The sequence below is a fragment of the Saccostrea echinata genome, unplaced genomic scaffold (genome assembly GCF_033153115.1).
Source record: "Saccostrea echinata isolate AGI-Se365-2 ecotype Australia unplaced genomic scaffold, CSIRO_AGI_Sech_v1 ptg000009l, whole genome shotgun sequence".
In the NCBI taxonomy this organism is placed as follows: Eukaryota; Metazoa; Mollusca; class Bivalvia; order Ostreida; family Ostreidae; genus Saccostrea; species Saccostrea echinata.
Window position 1 is genome coordinate 38,307,134 of NW_026889758.1, and position 27,799 is coordinate 38,334,932.

Genomic DNA, 27,799 nt, shown 5'->3' on the forward strand with positions numbered 1-27,799 from the left:
AGTTCTTATTAATTATAGATTCAAGTTTTTTTCAAATCATGGCCCCTGGGCTGTGCTAGGGTGGAGCCATAACACAAAATCTGAGTTAAACGGAAATACAATGTACAGCAAACAACAGCCCTATGGGCCATAATGCTTGTCAGTGCATTATAATATATACATGTATATACTGAGTATATTTTTGATGCTTTTAAACATGTAAAATGTAAATATAAGGAATGTTTTTAAGTTTAGTATGAATTATTGGTGTGTAAATCACACAGACTTGCACATAGGCATATTTTTCATGAAGCGCTAGCACGCTTCATGAAAAATATGCCTACGTGACAAGTCTGTGTGATTTACACACCAATAATTCATAAAAAAAACTTTTAAACATTCCTTAGATATCATTTATTAAAGATAATGTTAAATCAGGATATTCATCAGAGTGAACAAACTCAAACTGTATACTAGTGTTACTCACTGTGAGGGAGGGGAAGGGATAACTCACAGAGTCAGATTTTGCTAAATTCACACACTCTCAATATGGTTGCAAATCGAAGAAACATTGAGTAATTTATATGTAAAAAGTCATTATACATTCAGTATAAGCATTCAAGGTAAACTTTATATTCACCCAAATTTTAAAAAAAACTCAATTAGGTGCCAAAAAACTAAATCACACAACCTCTGTAGAGTAATTCACAACATAACATACAGATCATTACAATGCTGTTTAATGAAAGGTAGACTACATACGAATACTTTGAAAAACACTGGTAATAAAGAAACTACATGTACATGTATATACTCGGCTTTCATCTTTGAAATATCTCTCAGTCTCTTCTAGATATAAAAAATGGAACTTTTAATATACAAAATATATTTATAAAATGTGCCACTGTGAACATAGGCTTATGTTATGTTGAATGTTTTTCAGTAAACCCTGATAAAATGCAAAATAACACAATAAAATAGCTATACTGAACTGGAGTCATATATAATATGTGCACACACCCTTCATAGCTTCTGCATAAAATGCTTGGCACAAATCTATTTGGAGAAATCACAAGATTTATGACCATTTTACAAATTATTGTTTCATGGTTAAATTTTAACAGACTTTTCTTACACTTAAACATTGATAAACTGAAACATAAGAATATCTTCAACCATATTCTGAATCTGTGTTATATCTAAAACAGTTACCATTATTCATTTGTCCCACCAAGTTAAGGATATCAAAGTTTTGCACTCTGAAGTTTCAAATAAATGGATATTTCCCAAATATCAAGTGCTCTGTTCTGTAAGAATTACAAATGTCTTTAATTCAGGCATTGTGAAAAAAAAACTCCACACAGACATATATCTCCTAAGAGAAAAAGATTTGTACATGCTTTTCTCCTGCTATTGGAAGTTCAACTCCTGGTCGCAGTAAGGGTGTACAGTAAAACACACTTATTGTGAACCCAATGTACATTGTGCGCTCAACGGATGTAAGGAATTATGTTTATAACGAAGCAAAATTGTCCATCCCTGGCACTTTGTTAAAAGCATGTTTTACTGTAATGTGTAAATCATTAAAAATAAACACATTTATCACTTTTCTAAAAAAAGAAACAGAGTTGAGATTTTATATGGAATTGATACATCTTTAGTCTAGCTGACAACATTATCATCTGACTGGTTTAGATACACTCATTGTCTTAAATTTTGCTGCATTTTAGCATACTTGTCTCTCTCCTGAAATAAAAAAGAAAAAAATCAAAACACAGTAAAAGGAAGTTAACGGAAATAAAATTTAACAATTTCAAAGTGAAATAATGCACATCTTGGATCTCTTTTTTAAGGAAGATAACAGAAAAAAATATTTCAAAAACCAAAACACATTTAGTTCCCACCAAATTATTCATTAAATCAGCATCTAAATTACAAAATATATTTTATTATAATATTAAGGATTTAATTCTAAAATTATGTATGGAATTAAAAAAAACTGCACTGCATCCAGATAGCATTAGACAATTGTATCTGAAAGGTTGGTTTAGAAGGCATAATGAACAATTGACAAATAGTGGACTAAGATCTGGATTGTGTTTCAATATTTACCTTTTCCTGGACAGACGGTTTGACACGAACAAATGCTTCATCAAAATGTTCTTTATTGACTGCAACAGGTTGTCTCCCTTCATGGGCACTCTTCATTACAGTTCTTAAGGCACAGATGGATGCTTCCCTCACCAAAGCTGCTAAATCTGCTCCTCTGAAAAAGTACACAGGTTTTTCAGTTCTAATCAAAATGTAAGATAAGTTCCATATATGTTTACAAAGTTTGGAAGTAAAGAGTTTATAAATAAATATAGTATTACACTGCACATCGGCGGTATTGAATGTTCATGTACTTGCTGACAAATTTTCAAAAATGAAAACTTACGTATAACATTCACATTTAGGGTTTTTTGCAATTTCTTCTAAATTCACATCATCTGCCAATAAAGGTCTGGTTCCTCTCTGTTCACATAGATACAAAATTCATCATTATAGTAACATTTCTGCATAAAATGAATATTTTTCAACTCCATAAGACACAAGTGACTCATCATCTTGAAGTACGTAGGACCAAGAGATCAGCGGATCTTTTCACAAAAAATCTTAAGAAAGTCGTAAGTGCAAAATCTGTCATAACTTTACGAGAGCCCCAACCCTCTCTTAAGTATTTTAAAACCGATTTTATTACAGAAATATAACCGCAAAAACCAAAATACACGTTAAATTGAACTTTGTAAAGCAACATACAGGAATATTTTATATTTCTTTCACAATCATTATCGAAAAATTAAATGAAATACACTACAAAATATTTACGATGTAAGTTTAACTTAAGATTTTCGTATGACCTACTTTTACGTCAGACTTGTGATTGTGGCGTCAGATTTTAAACTTTCTTGCTTCACAAACGATTGCATTTGATATTTGTTGTCAATAATGTTTGTTATGCTGACAAAATGTTGAAAGCTAAGTTTTATTTTTATTTTCACCCACTTATTTAAGGATTATAAAGCATATTGAAGTCGTTGCTAGGGATGAAGTCTGTCATAAGTAAAATCGTAAGTTCAATCTGCTGTGAATGCGTTCGTGAAACACACTTAAGATATGTCATAAGAGATTCTTAAATTAAAATCTTACGCAAAAACTTAAGATTTTTTGTGAAAAGGGCAACAGGATTTACATGCAAAAGTTTTCATGAGTCTGGAAATTTCCAGGTTTCTTGATTAGTTTTTAAAAAAGAGGCCCATAGGCCTTAATGGTCACCTGAGTATAATACAACACTGTAAAGGATCCATAGAAGTATAAAATAAAACAAAAACTAATAGATGAAGGTATATTGCCCCAAAATCATGAGAAATACAATGATCAGGGATCAGCAAAATAGTTCTCAGTAACAAATCATAATAAGCAGATCTATTTACTTGCCAGTGCTAATACACTAATGCATTTTCACTATATAAATGATATCAATAGATCCCCAACCACCACCAGAACATCTAACCCAGAGGCCATGAATTTCTCAATCTCAGAAAAGGCACCCTTGCACATCATAAACTTGTAATTAATTTGTCTACTAAATACCTAAAGGCAGAGAAGATTTTTAAAGAATTTATGCATTTTCAATATATGATCAACAGAGCCCCACCCTAACACCAGAAACTGGCCCAGGGGCCATGAATTTCACAATTTTGGAAGAGGCACTCTTGCTCATCATAACCATGATGTGCACTTAGATTGTTTGATAAATACCCAGGGGCAGAGTAGACTTTGCTTAAAAGACAGGAGCAGAAAAAACATTTTCATAGAAAAAATGAATTTTTACTATATGATCAACAGAGTTCCACCATAACACAGAAACCCTGACCCAGGGGCCATGAAGTTCACAATTTTGGAAGAGGCATATCCATGCACTTAGTTTATCTGCAAAATACCAAGGAAAAGAGTAGAAGATTTTTAAAGAATTTATGCATTTTTACTATGTGATCAACAGAGCCCTGCCCTAACACCAGAAACCCTGACCCAGGGGCCATGAATTTCACTACTGTGGAATCATTTTAATTTGTGGGGGTCAATGTTGGTGGGCAAGCAAAATTTTACTTGTTTTGGGTTTTTTTCTCAAGCAATATATCCACAAATCAAACTTTGATCATGTCTTATTAAAACTGAAATACTAGTTCATGAGGAATATGTTACCTTGGTGATTGTTTTCAGTATATCTTCCCTGTCGTCTGCTGAAGGTAATCCCACAAAAAGAATTTTGTCTAGCCGACCAGGTCTAAGTATGGCCGGATCTATGATGTCTGTTTTAAAGAGATTTGATAGCTTTATATTAGGGATGTCAATTTTATTCGGACAGCTTAGTCGAATAGTCGGAGGCTTTAGTCGAACGATAGTCGAATATTAGTTGAAATTTAAATTAATGTTTCATGTCATTTTAATATTTGTCTTTTATAGACTAGTTGTACAATATTTATACTATGCTATCAACATTATACAACGAATCTCTGAATCGCAAACATTTACGTTGTACAATAAATACATCTACATGTATCCACTGTATTTGATTTACTTCACATTTTATCTAAATGCAGAATATCAAACACTGGCATTTGTCCTTTTTTTTCATAAGGCTGGTACATGTACCCGTTACTTGAAGTCATTTGTACGTGTTTTGTTAGTGATCTATAGCTATGACTGGTAAACAATTAAAGCGTGTCTCTTATAAAAACAGAGAGAGCTTGCGATAAATTTTAATTATGAGATTTTGTGCAAATTATCAATACAATCTTAAAAAGACTGCATGATATTAATATCAGAGAGAAACACCATTTAATTATGCTAACTGTCCTCCAGTTAACATGTATTTACAATTTTGTAAAAGCTGTTTAATTATTCTTTATGAATATTGCATTACGTCAAATCTTATGGAATTGCAGGTTGAAACTTTATTATTTAAATCAAAACCAAATAATTCTTGAATGTCCTCTCCATTTACAACAATAAGAGGTAGACATTCCTTGATAATCATGTTTGTGTTAGCAACATTTTCCTTTCCGGCTCTGCTTTTTTGTCAATTTTGCGGAGAAGTTACTAGGAAAGTTTTACTTTTAAGACTATATGTTTGACGGATTCGGCATACGATACATAATATTTGATGTTCCACTGCAGAATACAAGTTCAGTTTCACAGAAACTTGATAACTTACTTTTCACTGTTTTTCCATCCTAACATCATATAAAGTATGCCAAAAACTGTAGATTTTGGAGGCATGTTTGCTGAACATAAATCGACATATACATAATTTCCTTTGAACAGTTAAACCTTATCCCGAGTTTTACTTATGATCTTGATCTGTAAATAAATGAAATGGGCGGATCCAAGTTCATTACCTTGAATTTAAAATTACTATTAGCTAACACATTTTTAACGAATAACCGACTGAAAAAATTTTAGTCGATAGTCAGTACGATCGAACGATAGTCGAGTACTCGAATATTCGTTGACATCCCTACTTTATATACAGCCTATTATTCAGCATACACAGGAAACCACAGTGTCTGTGAAGTCTGACTTAAAAATTTTTGTCAGATAGATATCAAAATGTCTACATTTATAGTATTTCTTGTATATTGCTTTTTTGGTTTATTTTCATTTAATCACTAAATACTTTGTATTAGGAAACTGTTGTAAATTTTGCCATTATAGAAAAACAGAATATTGATCAAAAAGAAAATATCCTAAAATTTGGCTATATAGTTAACCTGGTCTGTTGGTGGCCCCCATAATAAACACTTGCTTTCTCTCCTCCAGTCCGTCCATTTCTGTCAGAAGCTGGTTCACCACACGAACACTGGAGCCACTCTACAATAAACAGTAACAACAAACTAAAAACACTGTACCTAAACGTCATAACTGACAAAATAAAATTATACTGGACACACACATCACAACAAAGAACTATGTCTAACCTACACTGGATAATAACTGAGCCATGCTACAACACTGAACTTTATCTATCCTTTATGAATTGTAGTAACAATTTAAAATAACACTGGACCGAAACTACAACATAGAGTACTGGTAATACAAAGTACTTTTCAACTCAAAGTAAGAAAATCTTTTTTTTTAATTTAAAAAAAAAAAAAGAAGATGTGTTTATGAAACACTGATACCCTATATGGCATCTCATGGCCATGCAAGGTTGATGTTTTTTCAAAAGTAGGTTAAACTCCGGGGTGAAGGTCATGAGGTCAAAAATGTTGGTACCGGAAGAAAGGTCTCATCACAAGGAACATGAAATATGAAAACCCTTGCGCCAACCTCTCAAAGGTTATGGCCACGGTTAAGTTTTACAAAAGAAGGTGAAACTCCAAGGTCATGTGATCAAAAATATTGGTACCAAAGAAAGGTCTTGTCATTAAGAATATACATGTGAAATGTGAAAGCCCTTGCACCAACCATCCAAAAGTTATGGCAAAGGTTTAAGTTTTTAAGGACAAAGAGACAGATCAAAAACTATATGCCACCCCCCCCCCCCCCCCCCCATCTCCAGTTACACAGGCATAAAAAATATACAGATAAATGTGATCTTTTATTAATAATGTTATGCTTCAGAAATAAAAAAAAAAAATAGTCCTGCCATTTCCTGCTAAATACTAACTGTACTCTGCTTTTAACAAAAATGCATTACATTTTTTATTCTCAGAGAAATGAGAAAAAACTTCAGCATTTGGAATTTAATTTTTCTATCCAATTCTCATACATTTCATTTACAGCATATCACTGTAAAAAACAAAACTTAAAGAAAAGAGTTTGCAGTTTAGTACAAGTTACCTCCCCTCCATCAGAACGTTTAGGGCAGAGGGCATCCAATTCATCAAAGAAGATGACACAAGGTGCTGAGTTCCTGGCCCTCTGAAAAACCTGTCTGACAGCTCGCTCACTTTCACCTACATACTGAAAGGGAGACAACTCTTGACATCAAAATAAATCTCTGCCTTTAAGATGCAAAGTTAACACGTACGAGATGTTCTGTTGCAATGTTACTATGCCACATAATAAATTACAGAAAAACTTCATTATAAAGAACTCAGTTATAAGGAAATCTCAATTATAAGGAATTTTTTATGAATCCCCTAGGTGACTTTTTACTAATGATCCTTATACGGATATAAAGAATCTCAGCTACAAGGAATTTAAATTTGAGGTCCCAGTGACTTTCTGATAACCAAGTTTTACTGTACATGTCAATTTCAAACAATTTTTTCTGTTCAATTCTATTATGTTTTCAAGAAGCCCTGTGGTTTAGAACCATAGCATGGGATAATTTCATTAGGAATTCAATCCAAAAGTTTTAATTTTTCATTTACAATTTTACACTAACATTCCCTTAATGACTTTATTTCTTTAAATCATGTATGATTTAAAACTTATGGTGCAGAGACCATTATATATCCAATATCTTTTTTCACCTGATACTGATAATGAGCAAAAAATATGTATCAATATAAAAGATAAAACTTACCATATTCAGAAGTTCAGGTCCTTTCACAGAAATAAAATTTATTCCTGATTCATTTGCTACAGCCTGAAAATAAGCAATGCATTGATCTATCTGCAGGTAATCTACATCAATTACAGTTACATATTTTATCTATTAAACAGAACTAAGATTCATTTAAATAAGACTGTACTTTATATTACTTTTTATTACATTTTCAACAGTGAAATACTGTAATTTATTTATTGAATAAAAGTGATATTCTCTCACAGTGTGAAAAGATATCAAAATGGTATTCTCCCAGTGTGAGAGAATATCAGAAGTGCAGCAAAACTCTCGATTTTCCTTCCCTTCAAGAAGAATGTTGTAAAAAAAAAAATCCCTGGCCTGTAATTAGTGAGAATAAATAAACCACCCTGACAGAGACTACTACTGCCAAAATTTCTCCAAATATGTTGGTAAAAATCCATGTTTACAATATTTTTCAGTCTTGCAATCACTTAGCTATGACGTCTCAACTGCTCAACTATGATGTCGCAGCCTATGACACTGTGTTACAAAAAGACAGAGGCAAAGGGAAAATCAAAGAAAATGTAATAAACAGAAAATTCAATGTTTTGTAGTTGAATATGGAATTTACTTCACTCATGAGACAGGATTTTTTTTTATATTTTCACTCATGCTTCGTACTCATGAAAATATAAAAAAAAATCCTGTTCCACCTGTGAAATTAATTCCAGATTCAACTACAAAACATTGAATATTCTCTATTTATTAGCTTTATTCTCCTAAAATGATTTGATGTTTCCTGTTTGACATACTTTGGCCAACATAGTCTTGCCACAGCCTGGGGGTCCTGACAGTAAAATTCCCTGAGCACGGTTAATTCCCAGACTTTTGAATTGGTCAGCATACCGAACAGGTGCCTGATAATAAAGAGGCAATGCCAACAAACACAGAGCTTTAAGTGAAAAAAAAAATGAAAATACAAAAAAATCATGTGAAATCATTACTCTATGGCTTAAATCAAATTAAATTACTACATGTAATAAAGCATTTTCGAAACACATTGTTTTAATTTTTTCAAACGAAATACATCAGTATTATCATTAGGGATAGAAACCCATTTCACTGGACTTTGGTGACACATAGTATACTTGTATATTAACATACACTGTGAGTTACTTGGTTACCACAGTTGAGCTAGGTGCCTATGTTATTTTACACACTTCAAGATTTATTTAAAAACAGTAATAAAAGAATATGAGGTTATTTACGAGAATGGCCAGTTCTAAATCTTCTCGGACTTCTTTCAGAGCTCCAATATCATCCCATGTTACATCAGGAATTGTAGCAAATCCTTCTCTCTTAGCAGATGGCTGAACATGTTTAATGGCCTCCTAAAGTAAGGATAAGGAATGTCAATCAATGGTCTGTTCGTAATAAAATTTCATAAACAATTAAGTCATATTCAGTCAACCTTATGATAAAATATACATAAATACCTCAAAGTCTTGCATGGTTATAGACATTCCCTGGAGTTGTTCACCTGTCAGGGGAGGTTGATTCTTCAGTAGGTGTAACACTGAAAAAATAAATGACACGTCTCCATTGTAACAGAATTTGTATGCCCAACTGAATTTTTCTCTTAAAATGATTTCCATACGTACAGTATTCTAGTTGAGGATCCTCTCCTTTGTGAATGTCCTTTATGTTTGACTGCACATTTCTGTGTTGAGTTTCTGAGGTTTGTGATGTAGAGAGAATCTGTGAACAGTCCTCTGAGTTCTCTCCCTTGTCAACACTACCTGAGTTACTATCCTTACTATTAACCAAAGTCTCCCTACTGTCTTTTACACTTTCACTATCATTGTCTTTTTCAGGCACAGACAAATCTTTAATATTCTCTAACATTTCTTTGTGACTAATTTTGGTGGAATCTGACTTAGTAGTGTCTTTTTTATTACAGATTTCTGGTTGATCTGAAGATTTGGTTTCTGGTTCACTGGTCTTCCTTGACTGGTTTTCTGGTAACTCTTTTTCAGTACTAGAGTTACAGGAGACTTCTTGATCACACATCTGTCTTAGATGGCTTGGGTGGGACTGCAGATTTTTAAAGACTCTTAAAAAAAAAATTTAAATTATTTTGTTATTCAGTAAAATGTGTTTAACAATCGCTGTTACAAGAAAGATGTTAAAGATTTTATCACCAGTTTGTATCTACTGTGTTGATTTCAGATTCTGATATTTAAGAGATCATGTTTTTTCTTTATATTTTTATCATAATGAACAATTATGTGGTCCTTAAACAATGTGTAGACCAGCCCCAAAGACAGCAAACAAGCTATCATAAACAGTGTTAGTTCAACAATCTTAAAAAGTATTACATGTACATCCAATACAAAATGCCTATGCATCAGAATCATAACAAAGAAACTTCAGGATTTTTTCTTTCTTTATGAGACAAAAAGTGATACATCCTCCTCACAATGGCATTCTAAAAGTCCTTTTGATGAACACATGTAAATCAGCATTTACTTACCTATTAACAGCTAACATGGCAGCTTCCCTAGTTAATGCTGTTAGGTCAGCCCCTACATAACCTGGGGTATTCTTGGCAATACTTTCAAGGTTAAAGTCTGGGCTCAGGGTCAAATTACGACACAGTACTTGTAAGATTCTACAATCAAAGGATAAATGAGCTAAACTTGAGGAGCTTTTTACTTCAAAAAGAATACATTTCATCAAGTAAAATACAGTCGAACCTTGTCATTTCGAACTTGAGTGGACTAAGAAAAAAACTTCAAGATATCTGAGGATTCAAGATATCAAAGGTAAAATACTTAAAAAGTAAGTGGTTGGGACTTGCAAATCACTTGACATATCCATGGTATTTGAGACATCAGTGTTCGAGATACAAAAGTTCAACTATATTATAGTTTAACAAATTCTAATCATGATTGACTATCACTTTTTATGAATGAAGTCAAACCTTACCTTCCTCTGGCTTTTTCATCTGGAATTCCCAAACAGATTTCTTTATCAAACCGTCCGGCTCTACGTAGAGCTGGATCCAGAGAATCCGGACGGTTTGTTGATCCAATAACCAGCACATGTGCATCTTCTTTCTTGTTCAAATCTGAATTCATCATGATTATTATTTTAGAAATTAAATCAGTGGAACGTAATGATCTATAAACTAAACATAAGCACCCTGAATGTATTGGGGTCACTCACCATCCATGCAGGAGAGGAGTTGGGCCACAATACGTCTCTCCATGTCTTTTGAGGCAGTCTCTCTTTTCGGAGTGATAGCATCGATCTCATCAATGAACAGAACACAAGGTGCTGCTACCTGGAAAACATTGTGAACTACATCAATGAACAGAACACAAGGTGCTACTACCTGGAAAACATTGTAAATATACATGATGAAGCTTTTTACACAATCAATCATTTATATATCTTCAAAAGTCAGGTATCATGTAATGAAATTCAATCTGGTAAAAAGAAGTTGGAAAGTTCTTTTCTTTCCTTGTAAATTTTCTCAATAGCAATTGAATCAATTCTCAACATTTTGTATGAATCTGTTTAAAAATTTTATTGGTAACAAATTTATACTCAACATTGAAACCTTTTTATCCCAATTTGTGTTTTTCTTTTATTATGTTCCTCTGAATTAAATTTTCAGTTAAACAATTTCAGTATCAATGTACAAAATATGTATGTAATTTACAAGTATATACATGTATGTATGTAATTTACTAGTATATATGAATATAAATGTATCCTGTTCACAATAAATGTGTGTTTAAATTTACTTTTTGCTTAAATACATAAAAGTAGTTATACAAAAGAAGTTTTACAATTACAGAATTGAAAAAAAAGGCAAACAGAACCCAAGCTGTTACAGCTTGACTCAGCTATGCTAAATGTAGCCAAGCTCAAACATAGTGCTAAAACACTATGAAATATCGAACAAGCTAACTTGACATATTAATTAACTAATAATTGATGATTAATGGTTTACAAAAGAAACATATTCATTTTGATTCAGGTACTAATTACTTCATTACCTATATCAAAGTGAACATGATTGAACATCAAAGTAACTAATAATTGATGCATGGAACTGTAATTATAACCAATCAAATTTCAATAAATTATTAAATCTACCAATGAAAATATGCTTAGAGCAATTTAATGAATCCATCCAATGAAATCACACAGCACAGTAATGGTGTTATTGAAAGCTAATATAATGGATGATTTTCTGAATTCCTCATCAAAAGTGAAATCAACAACAAGCTGATATCAGAAAAGCTTTCTTTGCATCTTAGTGCTTTATCTACTTTTGTTTTCTAGTTACAGATATGGCTGGTATGACAGACTCTCAGGTGGTTCAGTATGCTACAGAGTTAAGGGATCTTCTCGTCTCTCATGAGAAGGCCAACTCACAGATAACTGCTCTAGGTAGGAATTTTACATTAGAAAACTCATTATCTGTTTAATTGACAGAATTAGAATGTCTAGCATTTTAATTTACCTGTTTTTGCAGTTTCAATTTTCTTTTTTAAAAGTAAATATTCAAATTGTCACATTTTTTCACACATTTCTCACACATTTTGTAAAATTCTTGTTTTATAATGAAAATCAATTCCTTTTTTTAATTTACAGAGTCCTACATCCAGCACCAGAGCCAACAGACCCTCAGATCCACACTACAAGATTCAAAGACCATGGCGTTCCATCATCTAACCAAGAAGTCTGTGGCCAACGGCATCAAAAGGGTCTACCAGCAAGTCTCAACCAACAAGTGGAAGAAGGTCACAGAGTTATCTGCCCATGTCATCCAACAGCTTGACCAACAGTCAGAACTTCCCACCTCCACCACTAGTGCAGGAAGGTCAACAGAGATGGACGAGATGGCTCCCCTCACCACCGAGAGTTTCTGCCAGCTGTACAGGAGTGCTTGAAGATGTAGTGATTTGTGATGTGTGTTCTATACTGCAGTGCCTAGACTGATTTGCCTGATTTTGGTGTTGGTGCTTCAAAATAATGTGCTGTTTTCTTTATTTCTATTATAGTGCTACAAGTTTATGATTACTGGAATATGTTATACATGTATTAATCATTGCATACTATATATGATTCTAAAATAAACATTATATGAAAAAATACGCATTTCTTTTTTTTTGTAGGAAAAAATTGAAGAGGCACAATATAAAATTGTAAAAACTGTAGTTTATTCCAAGTCTATTTAAAAGATAAATGTTGATGTGTGTCAGGTCAACTTAGCATGAAACAAGTTACAGGTGCTAAATCAAAATGCTCTATTTGTGACACGCCCTTCAGTGGTGCCTCAGAAATATTCATCTTTTAGAACCTATGGTTTAGATATATAAATTCCTGTCGACTACTATCAATTAAAACATGATGTTCAAGCTTAGTTAATCCAACTGGGGGAAAATAATACGAGTATAATGTAAATGCAATGTTTTCTCCACAAAATCAACAATGAATGATAAATTTTCATATCCATGAGTTGTCCAATATTATTTGTTGATGAGCTGTCTTTATACTAGATGTCATGGACCTGGAGTTTACATTTGATATGTAATTCCTTACCAAACACACACACACTCACTTTCTTTATCACAAAACTATCACAAATTACCCAATATGGGTGAGAATAAACAATCCTGAGGCCTGAAACTTTGACCCTCAGAATTTCAAAATGTTAGCATGGCCCCCTGCTTATCATTATCATACAAACAATTTGTCTAGTATAAAGACAGATGATAGTGTGAATAAGCATTTTCGTTTACATTTATGATGAACTCTCTGGTTCAACCAAGAATAAACTTGAACCTTTACTACCTAAGGATGCATGCTTGCATTTAATGACTTTTCATGGCCACATTGTACAATAAATCATGATGTTAAATACACCCCTTATTGTGGTTGCACCCTGTCATTTGGGGTCATGATTTGAACAAACTTGAATTTTCACCATTTGATGATGCTTGCATGACTGATAAGGGCTTTGCTCTTCTTGAATTTGTTATTAAATATCCCAATGTAAAACTTTGATCCTTTGTTGAAACTTTTCTTCATTATCACCCTAAAAAAGGGGAAATCTTCTTCATTTGAAAAATTAAAACCCCATTACCTAAGGTTACTCTGTGCCAAGTTTGGTTGAAATTACCTAAGTGGTTCTGCAGCAGAAGATGGATATTGCAAATATTATGTGTATTAAGGATCATGCTTTATGCCAAAAAATTGGAGGGCATGCAATGAAGCAAATCTATAATACAAACAGAACATATTTATGACAACATATCTCGAGAATTTGATCACTGACCTAGCTAGCTCATATAATAATACCAGTAGAACAAGTAATACAAGTACACTGAGGCTATAAATAGTTTAAAGTTATTACAGTATCATTCCATCTATATTCCAACTTCAGGAGATTTATTCTTACATCATTTACACAACCTACATGTAACTGTTTGATTTTAAAAAATGGATTTTTATATCTTTAATAACTGGCATTACAGTTCTTGGGAAAAAAAATAATTAAAAAAAAATATTTACCATCTACTATGGCATGTCAAACGTTGCAATATTCGATCTTTTCCATTTGCAAATGGAAAATTATTGAATACAAATAAAAATTATACAATACAAATAAAAATTATACAATACAAATGGAAAATTATACAATACAAATGAAAAATTATATATGTACAATACAAATGAAAAATTATACATGTGCAATACAAATGAAAAATTATACAATAAAAATGGAAAAGGTCGAATATTGCAATGTTTGACATGCCATATTCTACAAGAAACAATTTAACATAATCATTTTAAACACAAATATATATAATTAATGAGAAATACATGAATGTTTGATTGAACCACAAAAGAAACATAGAAGAATATATTGTACATTTAAAATCATTATTTCTGGATAACTTTCGGTATTTCAAATGGAAAATACATATATTTCAAAAAGATTCTGTTGTACTTTGTCATTTTCATAGTCAGCCAAGTCATGAACATTGGTGCCCTTATTTGATGTGAGGAACTTTATCACCCAAGCAAAAAGGAAATTTCTAATCCAAAGATTAATTGATTGTGTCTACTACTCCTACTAAGAGGAAAACTATGTAAAATACCTTAAAGAACGTGCTCAAAACATCACATTATAAAATTGCTGTACTAATTTCAAAAAATGCTCTTTGTATGAATTCTCTAAGGAGACTGTAGCTCTACTCTTGTGTACTTATAATAAAGAAAATATATCTTAGTAGATTTTGCTTGTGTAACGCGCCTTATCAGACCAAAATTGCGGGAGGACTAGCGTTTTTAAAGATATTTGAAGAAATTTCTAATTTTAGTACCTTGGCAACACTGTTTGTCAGAATCAAAAGAATAATGAATCGTAGTAGAGTTTACTTGTGTTCCAAGTCTTACTGAAATGGGATAAAAACTGTAAGAGGAGGAGCATTTAAAAGAATTTCAAAGAAATTTTTATTCGTAGTAACCATGGTTACACCATTAAGTTTGTGAAATTAAAAACCAATAAAGAGAATTATGTATCTTGGTATTGTCTACTTGGGTACCAAGTCTTACTGAATTTGGTCCGAAACTGTCTAGACCAATCAGAGAGGAATTTTCAGATCTTATATATTCTCTATAAACCTTTGATCCCTTACTGTGCCCCCCCCCCCATCCCCAGGGATACCAATTTGAACAAACTTTGAATCTGCATTACCTGAGGATGCTTCCAAATTAATATGACTAATTATGGACCTGCTGTTCTTGAGGAGAAGATTTAAAGAAATTTCTTCCTATATATTTCCATGTAAACAATTTGAATCCTCCCTGTGGGCCCACCCTATTCCCTGGGGTCATGATTTGAACAAACTTGAATCTACGCTACCTAAGTTCTAGTTGATGTCTATGTGAATTCCCTTAAAATCATTTACACAATGTTTCATGCATATGTATGATCATTCTTTAAAATGTAATAGAGCCAACTTTTAGGTTAATTTTAGAACCCTCTCTACACTGCACACTAAAGAGTTTCCATTCTGTGGTATTTTTCTGCAGTTAGAGTGATCCGCCCTTAGATCTAAATTCAAATAAATTGAAATCTACAGTGTATTTCTCAATTTGTAATCAATTCAAGCATTCTTAACATTTTAAAAGGCCAAAATAAACTAACTGAACACTTCTTTTTTATACATTTTATCCACTGAAGTAAATAACATTGATTTCATCAATACTTCTTTGAACATTTTTCCTGGGGGTAAATGCCACGTACCATATATTGAAAATCACAAAGATAAGCTCAAAATTTACACTTATATACAATATAATTTTCTCAATGTCCCAAAATAATTTTTGCACTGGGGTATAGAGGGTCCTTAAACTTTTTAATTTAACATATTTTAGTACATGAAAGTTTTACATGTACATTTCAATACACACCAGTCTTATACTTGATATACATTTTCAAACTGGTCGTTAATAAAGGGTATTGTGATGTCACCTTTATCAAACAGTATGGAATCAGTGTATTTACTACTAATATATGATATACTAATATATGATACCTCAAGATAATTCCAATTTTTAACAATTATTATATTACTCTTGTCAGCCATATTTCCCTCTCATTAATATCTATGAAAAATATGTCAACATTAAGTTATTTGAGATTATTAGTAACCTATTAGTTTCCTCTGATTTCCATTTTCTAAATTTTTTTTCTTCAATGTGCAGACCTCTTTTTTCCAGATTTAACATTAATTTAAAATTCCTTTATTGTGCATAAGAAAAATCCTTCAAGATAAGAATTGTTGTGAATTCTAACACAGTTTAATGAAAAATTGTTTTCATTTCTTATGTCAAAAGATATAATTATTTAGGTATCATGGTCACTCATCAAACTTCATGCTCATTTGTTAGTCAAAGGCTTTACATAAACTTTAAAATTTCATTAGGAAACACAAGTAAAAATTGTGTGTATTAATTTTATATGTCAATAAAAACAATCAATAAAAAATTCCAATCTCAAAAAAATTAATCCTTGATCCCCGTTAATGTATTTCCTTGCAATTTTTGAGGTAGAAGATGACAAAAAGCATATCAATTTACACTGAAAATATATATCTTGTTTTTTTTTTTTCAGTTAATCTTTAGCCCATTTACTTGGTATTCTGTATATTTATCTGTTGCAATAATAAATGGGGGGAAAATGAAAACTGAATGCCAGAGCAAATAGGTCAATCCAATCCTTTTTGAAGCACAGCATGACTTCGTAATTTTTCAGGACTGAAAATATCATTTATATACTCAGAGAAAAAGTTCTTACTACCTTAAAGAAAACTAGAGTTCTATAAATCTTACATATCGACAGACATGACATCTTCCCTTATCTGGACAATGATAAAAAGACTTCATCCTAAAAGCAGTTTTTTTTTCTCATTAGTTTGACTGACACTCACCGATCTTGTCCCAAAATTCACATATTACTAAAATGATCTATACAAATTGAAGCAACACATCAAATTAGGGGGAAAGGGTAAAAATCTCACTTTAATAATACTGTTTACCCTATACATTTATATTCCTTAATTTAAATATGTAGAGCCCATCTGTAGCCCATAATCGCATATTTTTACTGGATATAATGAAGAATAGAATGATAAAAAAAAAATGAATCTACAAAAGATGGTAATTAATTCTATTTTAATTTGACTATAACTGTAACATAAGTATTATTATTATTTTGTCAAATATTCTTTCATTAACAAGAATCAGGTTAAGGTATAACTTTTAATTATATAATGTAAAACATCCAGTTTTAAATTTGTAGAATTGTAATGAATAACTAAGACAACAGTTGATAATCCAAGCTGTTAGATTAACAGTGTACCAAAGCTATATCAGCTTACATACAGGAAAGCTGATGTAAAATGGTGATCCATACAAGCTGGAGAGGATAATTATCCAATAATCAATTATCATTGGCTTACAAAAGTAAAACAAATTCACCTTCATCCAAGTAATAATTACTTCATTATCTTTATCAAAGTGAACAAGATTGAACATCAAAGGATCAATAATTGAAGAAATGTACAGTAATCCTTACTTGAGTGACTTCTCAATTAAAAAGATCAAATAACTAAAAATAATTTAAAGCCAATTACCAAATCCAGCCAATGAAATCCAACCATCTAGTTCAGTTTTTCTGCTCAAACAATAAATAGAAAGGTTTTCAGAATTTTTCATCAAACTGAGATAAAACAACAAGCTGCTCAAAGAAACCTCTGTCACCACTAGGTGCTTACATATTCCAGATTCATTGTCTTTATCTATCTTGTTCTCTAGTTACAGATATGGCTGGTATGACAGATTCTCAGGTTATACAGTATGCTACACAGATGAGGGATCTACTCATCTCCCATGAAAAGGCCAACTCACAGATAGCTGCTCTAGGTAGGAATTGTATCTTATTACCATTAAATAAAATTCTAAAAATGTTCCAAGTTTTACAAATTACATTAAAAGACATAGTGCATTAAACTTATTTTCTTTTATTTCTATTTTTTCTCTTTTAAATTTTGATTGCAAATCTTCAATGAACACGATATGGGCATGTATTTGTGCTATACTGACTGATGTTTTTTTTGTTACTTTACAGAGTCCTACATCCAGCGCCAGAGCCAACAGACCCTCAGATCCACACTACAAGATTCAAAGACCATGACATTCCATCATCTAACCAAGAAGTCTGTGGCCAACGGCATCAAAAGGGTCTACCAACAAGTCTCAACCAACAAGTGGAAGAAGGTCACAGACTTATCTGCCCTTGTCATCCAACAGCTTGACCAACAGCCAGAACTTCCCACCTCCACCACTAGTGCAGGAAGGTCAGCAGAGATGGACGAGATGGCTCCCCTCACCACCCAGAGTTTCTGCCAGCTGTACAGGAGTGCTTGAAGATGTAGTGATTTGTGATGTGTGTTGATGAAGTGCTCAAGCGGAAGATGTACAGGAGTGATTTTGTGATGTGTGTCTTGTGTTGAAAGTGCTCAAGATATTTATATAAATATTGTTGATGATATGATAAACAATATCTTTTACCAATAGGTGCTTTATAAAAGAATTAGTGCTAGAATCCTACTTTTAAGTTCCTGTGTCAATTTCTTCTATGGCTTGTACAATGGTCTCACACAGGAGTTTTATTACATACTTGTGCTATTTTATTATACTTATCTGAATAAAATGTTTTATTTTTTAAACTTCTTTTATTTTCATTACAGAATAGGTCAAAATGATACATGGAGAACGCATTGAAAGTTTATCAAATTGTAAAAATTCAACCATCATCCTTTGTGAGGAGTACATCTGTTTGATATGGATAATGGGACACTGATATCCCATCCTGGATATGATCAAAATCTTGAAATTTTATTGGTGGAGAGGAATACTGTGTCAGACAATATATGTTACGTACTGACCTTATACTATATACAATAGTTAATACCCCCCTCCATGTGACCTAGCTATTGACCAGATATCAATTTAATTTGCCTCCTACACATGACAATCTGACTAGATACATGTATTTATAACATATACTGTTTCCATGTTATTCTTTAAGATTCATTGATAATCTGATAAGAAAGACAACTCTATCTGGAATAAATGTCTGTTATTCCTTTATGAAATTGTCAAGTTAACAGGCCATTTCTGTTAAATTTTGCCCCACTAAGTATGCTAAAATTTTGTGCATTTTAATTTTGAATTAGATTTCTTTTGGAGATCAAAAGCCTTAAGGAAACCTCTTATATGAATGAGCAGAGGGATGACGACCCTTTAAAGAGCCTCATAATTGACATTTAATCTGACAAGACAGATTTTATTCATTGGCTAAAGAAATAGTTTGGGCAAGCTTCGTCAAGTAAAAATGAACCCCTTCAGCAGGATAAATTTATTGTATAGAGACTAGGGTAATACAAAAAAATATGGTATTCTTGGGGGGAAAAAACAACATATTTTTACACCATGCCCAATAAGAATGTTTTCAAGGGCCCCATATATTTCTGTAGTACTTCTAAGAGCTAGTTTACATAACTGACACTACAGTATACATATGTGTATTTCGCTTTACTCTAATGATTTTCTCCATACCACCAGGTAAATTGTCACATTTATATATTGACCAGATAAATTGTCATATTTATATATTGACAATCATAACTTATTCCTCTACCCTAAATACAGTGAAATCACTAATTTCACTAGTAAAATGATCTAATGGAAGCAACACATGAAATTAGGGGGGAAAAGTCAAAATCTGAATTAAAAAACCTTGTTTACTCTTTCTAAAATTATATTATATCATTCAAATATGTAGATCTGATCTATAGTCCATAATTGCATATTATTAAACGGGCATACTAAAGAATAGAGTGATAGAAAAAATGAATCTACAAAAGATGGAAATTATCCTATTTTAATTTGAATATAACTGTAACATAAGTGTTATTATTTTATCAAATACTTTTTCATTAACAAGAATCAGGTTAAGGGTATAATTTATGTTTATATAATGTATATCATCCAGTTTTAAATTTGTAGAATTGTAATGAATAATAAGGACAACAGCTGATGATCCAAGCTGATAGATTAACAGTGTACCAAACCTGTATCAGCTTACAAACAGGAAAGCTTAGCTGTAAAATGGTGATCCATACAAGCTGGAGAGGATAATTATCCAATAATTAATTATCAGTGGCTTACAAAAGTAAAACAAATTCACTTTCATCCAGGTAATAATTACTTCATTATCTATATCAAAGTGAACAAGATTGAACATCAAAGGATCAATAATTGAAGAAATGTACAGTAATCCTTACTTGAGTGACTTCTCAATTAAAAAGATCAAATAACTGAAAATAATTTAAAACCAATTACCAAATCCAGCCAATGAAATCCAACCATCTAGTTCAGTTTTTCTGCTCAAACAATAAATAGAAAGGTTTTCAGAATTTTTCATCAAACTGAGATAAAACAAGAAGCTGCTCAAAGAAACTTCTGTCACCACTAGGTGCTTACATATTCCAGATTCATTGTCTTTATCTATCTTGTTCTCTAGTTACAGATATGGCTGGTATGACAGATTCTCAGGTTATACAGTATGCTACACAGATGAGGGATCTACTCATCTCCCATGAGAAGGCCAACTCACAGATAGCTGCTTTAGGTAGGAATTTTATCTTATTACCATTAAATAAAATTTTAAAAATGTTCCAAGTTTTACAAATTATAATAAAAGCACATAGAGCATTAAACTTATATTCCTTTATTTCTATTTTTTCTCTTTAAAGTATTCATAGCAATTCTTCAATGAACACCTTATGGACATGCATGCATTTGTGCTATACTGACTGATGTTCCTTTGTTAATTACAGAGTCCTACATCCAGCGCCAGAGCCAACAGACCCTCAGATCCACACTACAAGATTCATAGACCATGACATTCCATCATCTAACCAAGAAGTCTGTGGCCAACGGCATCAAAAGGGTCTACCAACAAGTCTCAACCAACAAGTGGAAGAAGGTCACAGACTTATCTGCCCTTGTCATCCAACAGCTTGACCAACAGCCAGAACTTCCCACCTCCACCACTAGTGCAGGAAGGTCAACAGAGATGGACGAGATGGCTCCCCTCACCACCCAGAGTTTCTGCCAGCTATACAGGAGTGCTTGAAGATGTAGTGTTTTGTGATGTGTGTCTTGTGGTGATGAAGCGCTCAAGATCTTTAGAGCATTGATGACATGATAAACAATTTCTTTTATTAATTAGTGCTTTATAAAAGACTTAGTGCTAGAATCCTACTTTTCTACATGTTAATTTCACATATGGTTCAATATGTACACTGGTCTGATACAGTTTTATTACATAATTGTGCTATGTTATTATATTTATATGAATAAAATGTTTTATTTTAAACACTTCTTTTATTTTCATTGCAGAATAGGTCAAAATGATACAGGTTCAAAAGCAAAGAATAGAAAAGAAATTGAAAGTTGTATCAAACTGTTAAAAATTCAATCCTTTGTGAGGATTATATCAGTTTGATATAGAGGATACTGATATCCCATCCTGGATATGATTAAAATCTTGAAATTTTATTGGTGGAAGGTATAACGTGTAGAACAATATGATCTTGCCTACTGACCTTATATACAATATACAAGAGTTAATATTCCCCTCCATGTGAGCTACTGACCAGATATCAAATCCATACGGTATGATACCCCCTCCATTCCTCCATGTGACCTACTGACCAGATATCAAATCCATATGCCTCCTAAACATGACAAACTGACTAGATATCTGTACTAATTACATACTGTTTCCATGTTATCCTTTGAGGTGCCTCACAACTGACATTTAATCTGACAAAAAGACAGATTTTATTCAATGGCTAAAGAATAGTTTGAACAAGCTTCACTAAGTGAAAATGAAACCTCTCAGCATCAATATATAGAGACTACGATAATACAGAAATATATATTAGTATCCTTCAAAAAATACATATTTTTACACCTTGACTTATATGAATTTTTTCAAGGATCCCACATAGTTAAGGAATCACAACCTAGTTAGTAGAGTATGCCAGGGCATCAATGATAGTTGGAAACGTGGGATAAATAAATTATCCCACGTTTCCAACTATTATTGATGTCCCTGGCATACTCTACTAACTAGACAGTGATTCCTTATATTTTCATTTCATTGTGAAATAAAATTGTAAATTTAGATTTTAAAAATGTAGACTAATAGATTTAAATTAGACGAGGCCTCACATGTTAATTTCAATAGTCCCCGACCACTGACACCAAACACAAAGACAGCCGCACGAGAATTACATGCATATTAGGCCTCCTTAGCGTCAGACACAAAGACAACCGCACGAGAATTACATGCATATTAGGCCTTCTCAGAGTCTGACCTTTCGCTTGGCGAAATTTACATTCCGGTAGAATGATCAAGAAATCAACTCAACTAACTTTCAAAAATTTATCACACAGAAAACAAATAGAAATCGAAATATTTCTGTATTACTTCTAAGAGTCTACATAACTGACACTACAATACACATATCTTGCTTTACTCTACTAATTTTCTCTGTACCACCAGATAAATTGTCACATTTATATATTGACAATCACCGATTCCTCTACCCTAAATACTGTGAAATCACTAAATTTTGTGGGAGTTTAATTTTCATTGTTTTCATAGTATGAAGAGACCTATGAATTCATATTCCCCACAAAATGTTAAAATCCCATATTGCAGTATGATTTTTTTTCTTTATCCAATCCCCCAAACCAGTCATTTTTCCTCAAACAACAAAAAATTTGATCCCATGAAAATAAGCGATTTCAGTATAAAGCCTTGGTAGTGTTTATTCATACACACTGAAATTTCAATATCCATGTTTCCTATAACATGCATCTTTTAAGTTCTAGTATCACCTTTGATATCTTTTATTACAAAGCCAGATGCCCATGATTTTTTTTCTGAACTTTCCATAGTCTATTCAAACAAATCTACATGCTTGCTATATTGTCTGTTTAACTTACCACAGCCTGTTCAAACAAATCCCGGACTTTCTCCTCAGACTCTCCAGAAACACCTGATACAATCTCTGTGGCCGCAATTTTCAGAAATGGCAAATTCAGCTCCTGAAAAATGTTTAACCATTTTGTATAAAAGAATATAGGAAATTTTCAGTTAATGATCAGTTCAAATGTCTACTAACTCTATGACAGCACTGCATGTGCATTTCAATTATAAGATACAAATATTTTTATCTGGAAGTTTTTGTTAAGATACCTGATGAATGCTTATTAGTTATCTCAATGCTATATACTTCAGTTACAAACATTTATAGGGCAACAGCAATACTGTAAATATATTATATTTAGCAAAATTGATTTGACAACAAGTTGGTGTAGATTTTATTTAGTGCTTTCTGAACATGCTAGATATAAATATAATACGGTATACACAAGACATTTAGCCACATATTTGATTAAGCAGAAGGTGCCTTCCACGAAAGGCACTAAATAGAATACACTGCCAAATGTAATACCGCAACAGATAATTTAGTAATCACCAGCAAAATCTATCATATTCCTCCTTGGCCTTGTACACATCTTTTCTTAAATTTCATTATATTTTAAAATACACCAATTTGCTTACTGAGATAAACAATGTGGATAAGAACATCCATACATAAATTTACTTTTATACTGCACAAACAGTACTTGATGATTGTGTGTGCTGCATCGTTAAATTTATTAAGAAAAATATCTAACATAGCAGGTACCATCTTTCTAAGTAAACACAATGTCAAAATAAAAACAAAAACTAAGCATACCCCTGCTATGGCATGAGCAAGCAATGTCTTTCCACAACCTGGGGGTCCATGCAGCAGAATTCCCCTGGGAGGGATGATTCCTAGCTGTCTGTAGACTTCTGGGTGTCTCATGTGTACCAGCAATTTACAAATGTCCTACAATAGTTAAAGAGGTATCTATTAAAAATAGAAAATACCAGGATGTTAACAATGGAATTGATAACATCATTAATCATTTTTTTTTAAGTTTTTTTTTTAATAAGTTTTCAAACTTACCATCAACACAGAATCATTTCCCCCAACATCAGCAAAGGTCACACTGGAGGTTTGCACTTCTGCACCTACAATTAAAATCAGGCCTGTATATTTACAGAAAAATATACACAATGAATGGGTCAGGGCTCTTCTCTAAACTAATACAGTACCTGATTTAGATTTTTTCTCCTTTCTTTCTCCCTCAGTGCTGGATTTCTTCATCTTCTAATAAAATATACTTGTATTAAAATCAAACATTCAGTTGAAAGAAAAACACTCTGAACTTTGGATGTTTTGAAACATGCCTGGACCATTTTGAGCTAAAGAATATTGAGTTTTGTTTTGTTTTTTAAAATAAAAAAAATGCTTGTAGTACTGAAAAAATCTTGATTATTTGGTTCAATAAATTCATTTTCACATTTTATTTTAGGATTGCTAACAAACAACATACATTTTTCACTTACATTTGCTCTTGGAGTTTTTCTCCCTGAGTTAACCTCCTCAGACTCTTTTCCTTTGGTGCTAACTTCTGCCTTACTCCCAGTCTTCTTCTCCTTAATCTGACTACCCTGTGGTTGTACATCTACCTCTACAAGGGGAGCAGGTGATTGACAGACAGAAACATTAGGTACCTTACCCTGGGTACTGGGATCACTAACGTCAGTATCCTTCTTTGTCTGTGGTTGGTCTCCCACTCGGTCCAAAAAGAAGGCAGTACTAGAATCCTGGCTGGTGGATGCCATCTCTCTGTCTGATTCTGAGGAATCGTCTATAGTGATGCAAGCATCTGCTCCAGCTGATACTGGACTCCTGTACCCAGAATCTAGGACAAGAGGTCCTGGACCAAGAGATAAGGAAGGCATGGTGGATGTGCTAGGTGCTGACATGTTTCTGTAAATGCTTGACATCATGCTGTTCATAGCATTGGAATCCTGGAAAACCAAGACAAAATAGCTAATTTATTGTAATTGCAAAAGTTGTCATTTATCTGTAGTGCATGATTGTTCAAATCTTTAATTTCCTATACATTTTGCTAATATTTGTATTGCCCTCTTATGAGAACTATCAAAGCAATCATATATATATGAATATTTAAATAGGTTTTACTGGTTCCTAACTTCTGAATGCAGGAGATATTTGTCTTTTGTGTGGGAGCAATATCAGTAAAGAGAGAGATTCTGCAATTTGCAGGTTGGTATTTTTTTAGGATTCTCCAAAGAAGAATGAGCGAGTTGGCATTAATGCAATGTATGACCTTAACCTTCCATTATACCCACTCCCACTCTGCTTCAATATTCAGATTCGGATAAAGAGATAGCTATGATATGTCTGTATACTCACCTGGTAGTTTATGTAGTTTGGGTTGTCATCAGAAAAACTAACATCGCTGTCATCAGCAATAACATCTGAACCTGAGTCTGAATCACTACAAAAAATTGAAAAAATATTGAGTTCTTTTTTTCTACAGGCTCAAATTTTTACCGATTCCCAAAAATCTTTCCCTTTGTGAATTGATCATTTTTATTCTTGTAAATGCAAAACATTAAATATAGACAAAATGTAGGATTGCCTTTGAAAACACTATATCTTTATACATGTATAATGAAAAAAATATATATATTTCAGTCTTCCTAAACTCAATGGGACCATGATTAAACTTTGAGATATCGAAGGATTTGAGCTAACAAGGTTAATAAATATAAAGAAAAAAGTGGTTGGGACTGCCAAATCACTTCAACATATCCCTGGTATTCAAGATATTGGTGATCAAGATAATTCAGTTCAACTGTACATAAAAGTATATCAAGAATTCATGTGGGAGGGGGGAGGGTCAATAAAACAAACACTGCAGATATAGTGTATATACATGAAGGCTTACCTTGAGGATGAAGTTCTACGCTTGCTTAGATGTTTTTGCTCCAGTCTAGACAAATTATCCATCTCTTTGCCTTTAATCAATTCATATGCTGACAAAGAGAACACATTATAACAAAACTCTGTACATGTATTTAGTATTATGTGTCCACTCCATATTTTTAAGAATGAGATTTTTTGGATAATTTTATTATGCAAGTGTTAGCACTGAATGACATAATTTCTTTTGGTTGTCCAATTTTTACAGAATTTTGTAGATCAGTCAAATTTGCAAACAATTCAATTCCAGAATATTCCATAACATACCTTTGGTAGTGAAATTCCAAATTTCTGCAAAATTTCTGAGTTTTTTAATTCATTAAAGTAATTTTATCAAAGTACCAAATCAATACCTTTTTCTACAGACTTAAAAAAAGCATTCTTCTTCTTTCTTCCATATTCCCTACAATTTTAGACAAACAACAAAGCAAAGCTTATTACATGTTTAAGAAAGTATCAACATGTTGAAATAAAATCACATTTATGATATTCATTTCGCACAATTTTTTTAAGATAAGACTCTACCTTTATAGAATTCTGAGGTATATTTGCACTTTTCTGAAGAATAATTGTTTGAGCTTACCCATACTGCCTCTGTAGATCTTCTGCCATCGACCGCAGATTCACATTTTTTGACTTCTGAGCATCCAAATACTAAAACATAATTACAGGTCATAATTACAGGTACACATTCAAAAATAAATATCTTACATCTACAACATAAACTGTTGTCCAAAATTTCAAGCATATATTAGCACAAATTACAGTATGTACAAGTCACACTCAATGGCTCCAAACAATTTCCATTTCTCTACCTCTCAAAGTAAAGACCCAGTCCCATTTTCTCCCCAACAGATCAAACAAACTTAAATCTTGATTTTTTAAAAACCTTGAACAAAGTTTTTTTTTCTTTTATGTAAAACAGGGCATATTTTACTCTCAATAATTATAAATTGTTTTAATAAAATAGTTAATACAATCTCAACCTCATCTTCATAAGTCATATTAATAGCAGTATGTGAATTCATTCCTTTTTGTAAGATGAATACATTTATAAATTACTTGAAATATTTGCTGATTAAATTAAACAAAATAGCTAACAAAATCTAAATAATTTCAGAAAAAAATCAATTTAGATGGCAATTTTAAAATACCCGTATCATTTTCACCATTTTAACTGGCTTAATGGCTCAGTGTGATATCTAATGAAGGAATCACAGAAAAATTTAAATGTGATTCACACTTTAAACACACCTCTGAGTCTGAGATACTGATTAACATTTCTGTTTCTCACCTGTCTCACACGTGGAATCAGTCGTGGATCTCCTATATAACTGGTCTGGCTTCTTGGTCGCTTTTGCTCGGGGTTCTGTGCGCTTCTGCCATCATTAAGTTTGCGTTTCATCATTTTATTCCTTATTTATATGAAATTAGACGGAACTGTTTAGAAAACATTTGCTGCACCTTGCTCACTTGGTATGAAAACAGCCAAATTCGAAACGGGAAATACTAAAGTCAACGTAATGTTAGAGCCAAACCCAGCAGTATATTTCCCGGATAAAGATGACAGGCATATTTCGGGAGAATCCGTGAACTTAGTTCACTTTTTATTGTATAATGTCAAGAGTTTAAAAGA

At 32.5% G+C, this 27,799-nt stretch overlaps 3 protein-coding genes and 1 pseudogene across 3 annotated transcripts; 3 read left to right on the forward strand and 1 right to left on the reverse strand.

The window, feature by feature from the left end:
• Positions 1–703: 703 nt before the first annotated feature.
• LOC133182342 (nuclear valosin-containing protein-like) lies at positions 704–27,610 on the reverse strand. Its single transcript, XM_061317152.1, has 24 exons — positions 27,458–27,610; positions 26,747–26,817; positions 26,517–26,566; positions 26,129–26,216; positions 25,591–25,675; positions 24,714–25,181; positions 24,420–24,474; positions 24,271–24,335; positions 24,016–24,150; positions 23,216–23,317; positions 10,769–10,886; positions 10,529–10,670; positions 10,074–10,211; positions 9,202–9,653; positions 9,037–9,116; positions 8,809–8,931; positions 8,353–8,457; positions 7,556–7,618; positions 6,865–6,987; positions 5,793–5,892; positions 4,225–4,331; positions 2,417–2,493; positions 2,092–2,245; positions 704–1,725 (listed from the first exon to the last, which is right to left on the reverse strand). The coding sequence occupies exons 1-24, from the start codon at positions 27,569–27,571 to the stop codon at positions 1,681–1,683; spliced, it is 3,060 nt and encodes a 1,019-aa protein (XP_061173136.1). The 5' UTR covers positions 27,572–27,610; the 3' UTR covers positions 704–1,680.
• On the forward strand, positions 11,905–12,524 carry LOC133183669 (uncharacterized). The gene is made up of 2 exons (XM_061318602.1): positions 11,905–12,004; positions 12,209–12,524. Exons 1-2 carry the CDS (start codon positions 11,905–11,907, stop codon positions 12,505–12,507), a joined length of 399 nt encoding a protein of 132 aa, XP_061174586.1. The 3' UTR covers positions 12,508–12,524.
• On the forward strand, positions 17,953–18,610 carry LOC133183670 (uncharacterized). The gene is made up of 2 exons (XM_061318603.1): positions 17,953–18,052; positions 18,258–18,610. The coding sequence occupies exons 1-2, from the start codon at positions 17,953–17,955 to the stop codon at positions 18,554–18,556; spliced, it is 399 nt and encodes a 132-aa protein (XP_061174587.1). The 3' UTR covers positions 18,557–18,610.
• LOC133183671 (uncharacterized) lies at positions 20,726–21,350 on the forward strand (annotated as a pseudogene).
• Positions 27,611–27,799: the final 189 nt, after the last annotated feature.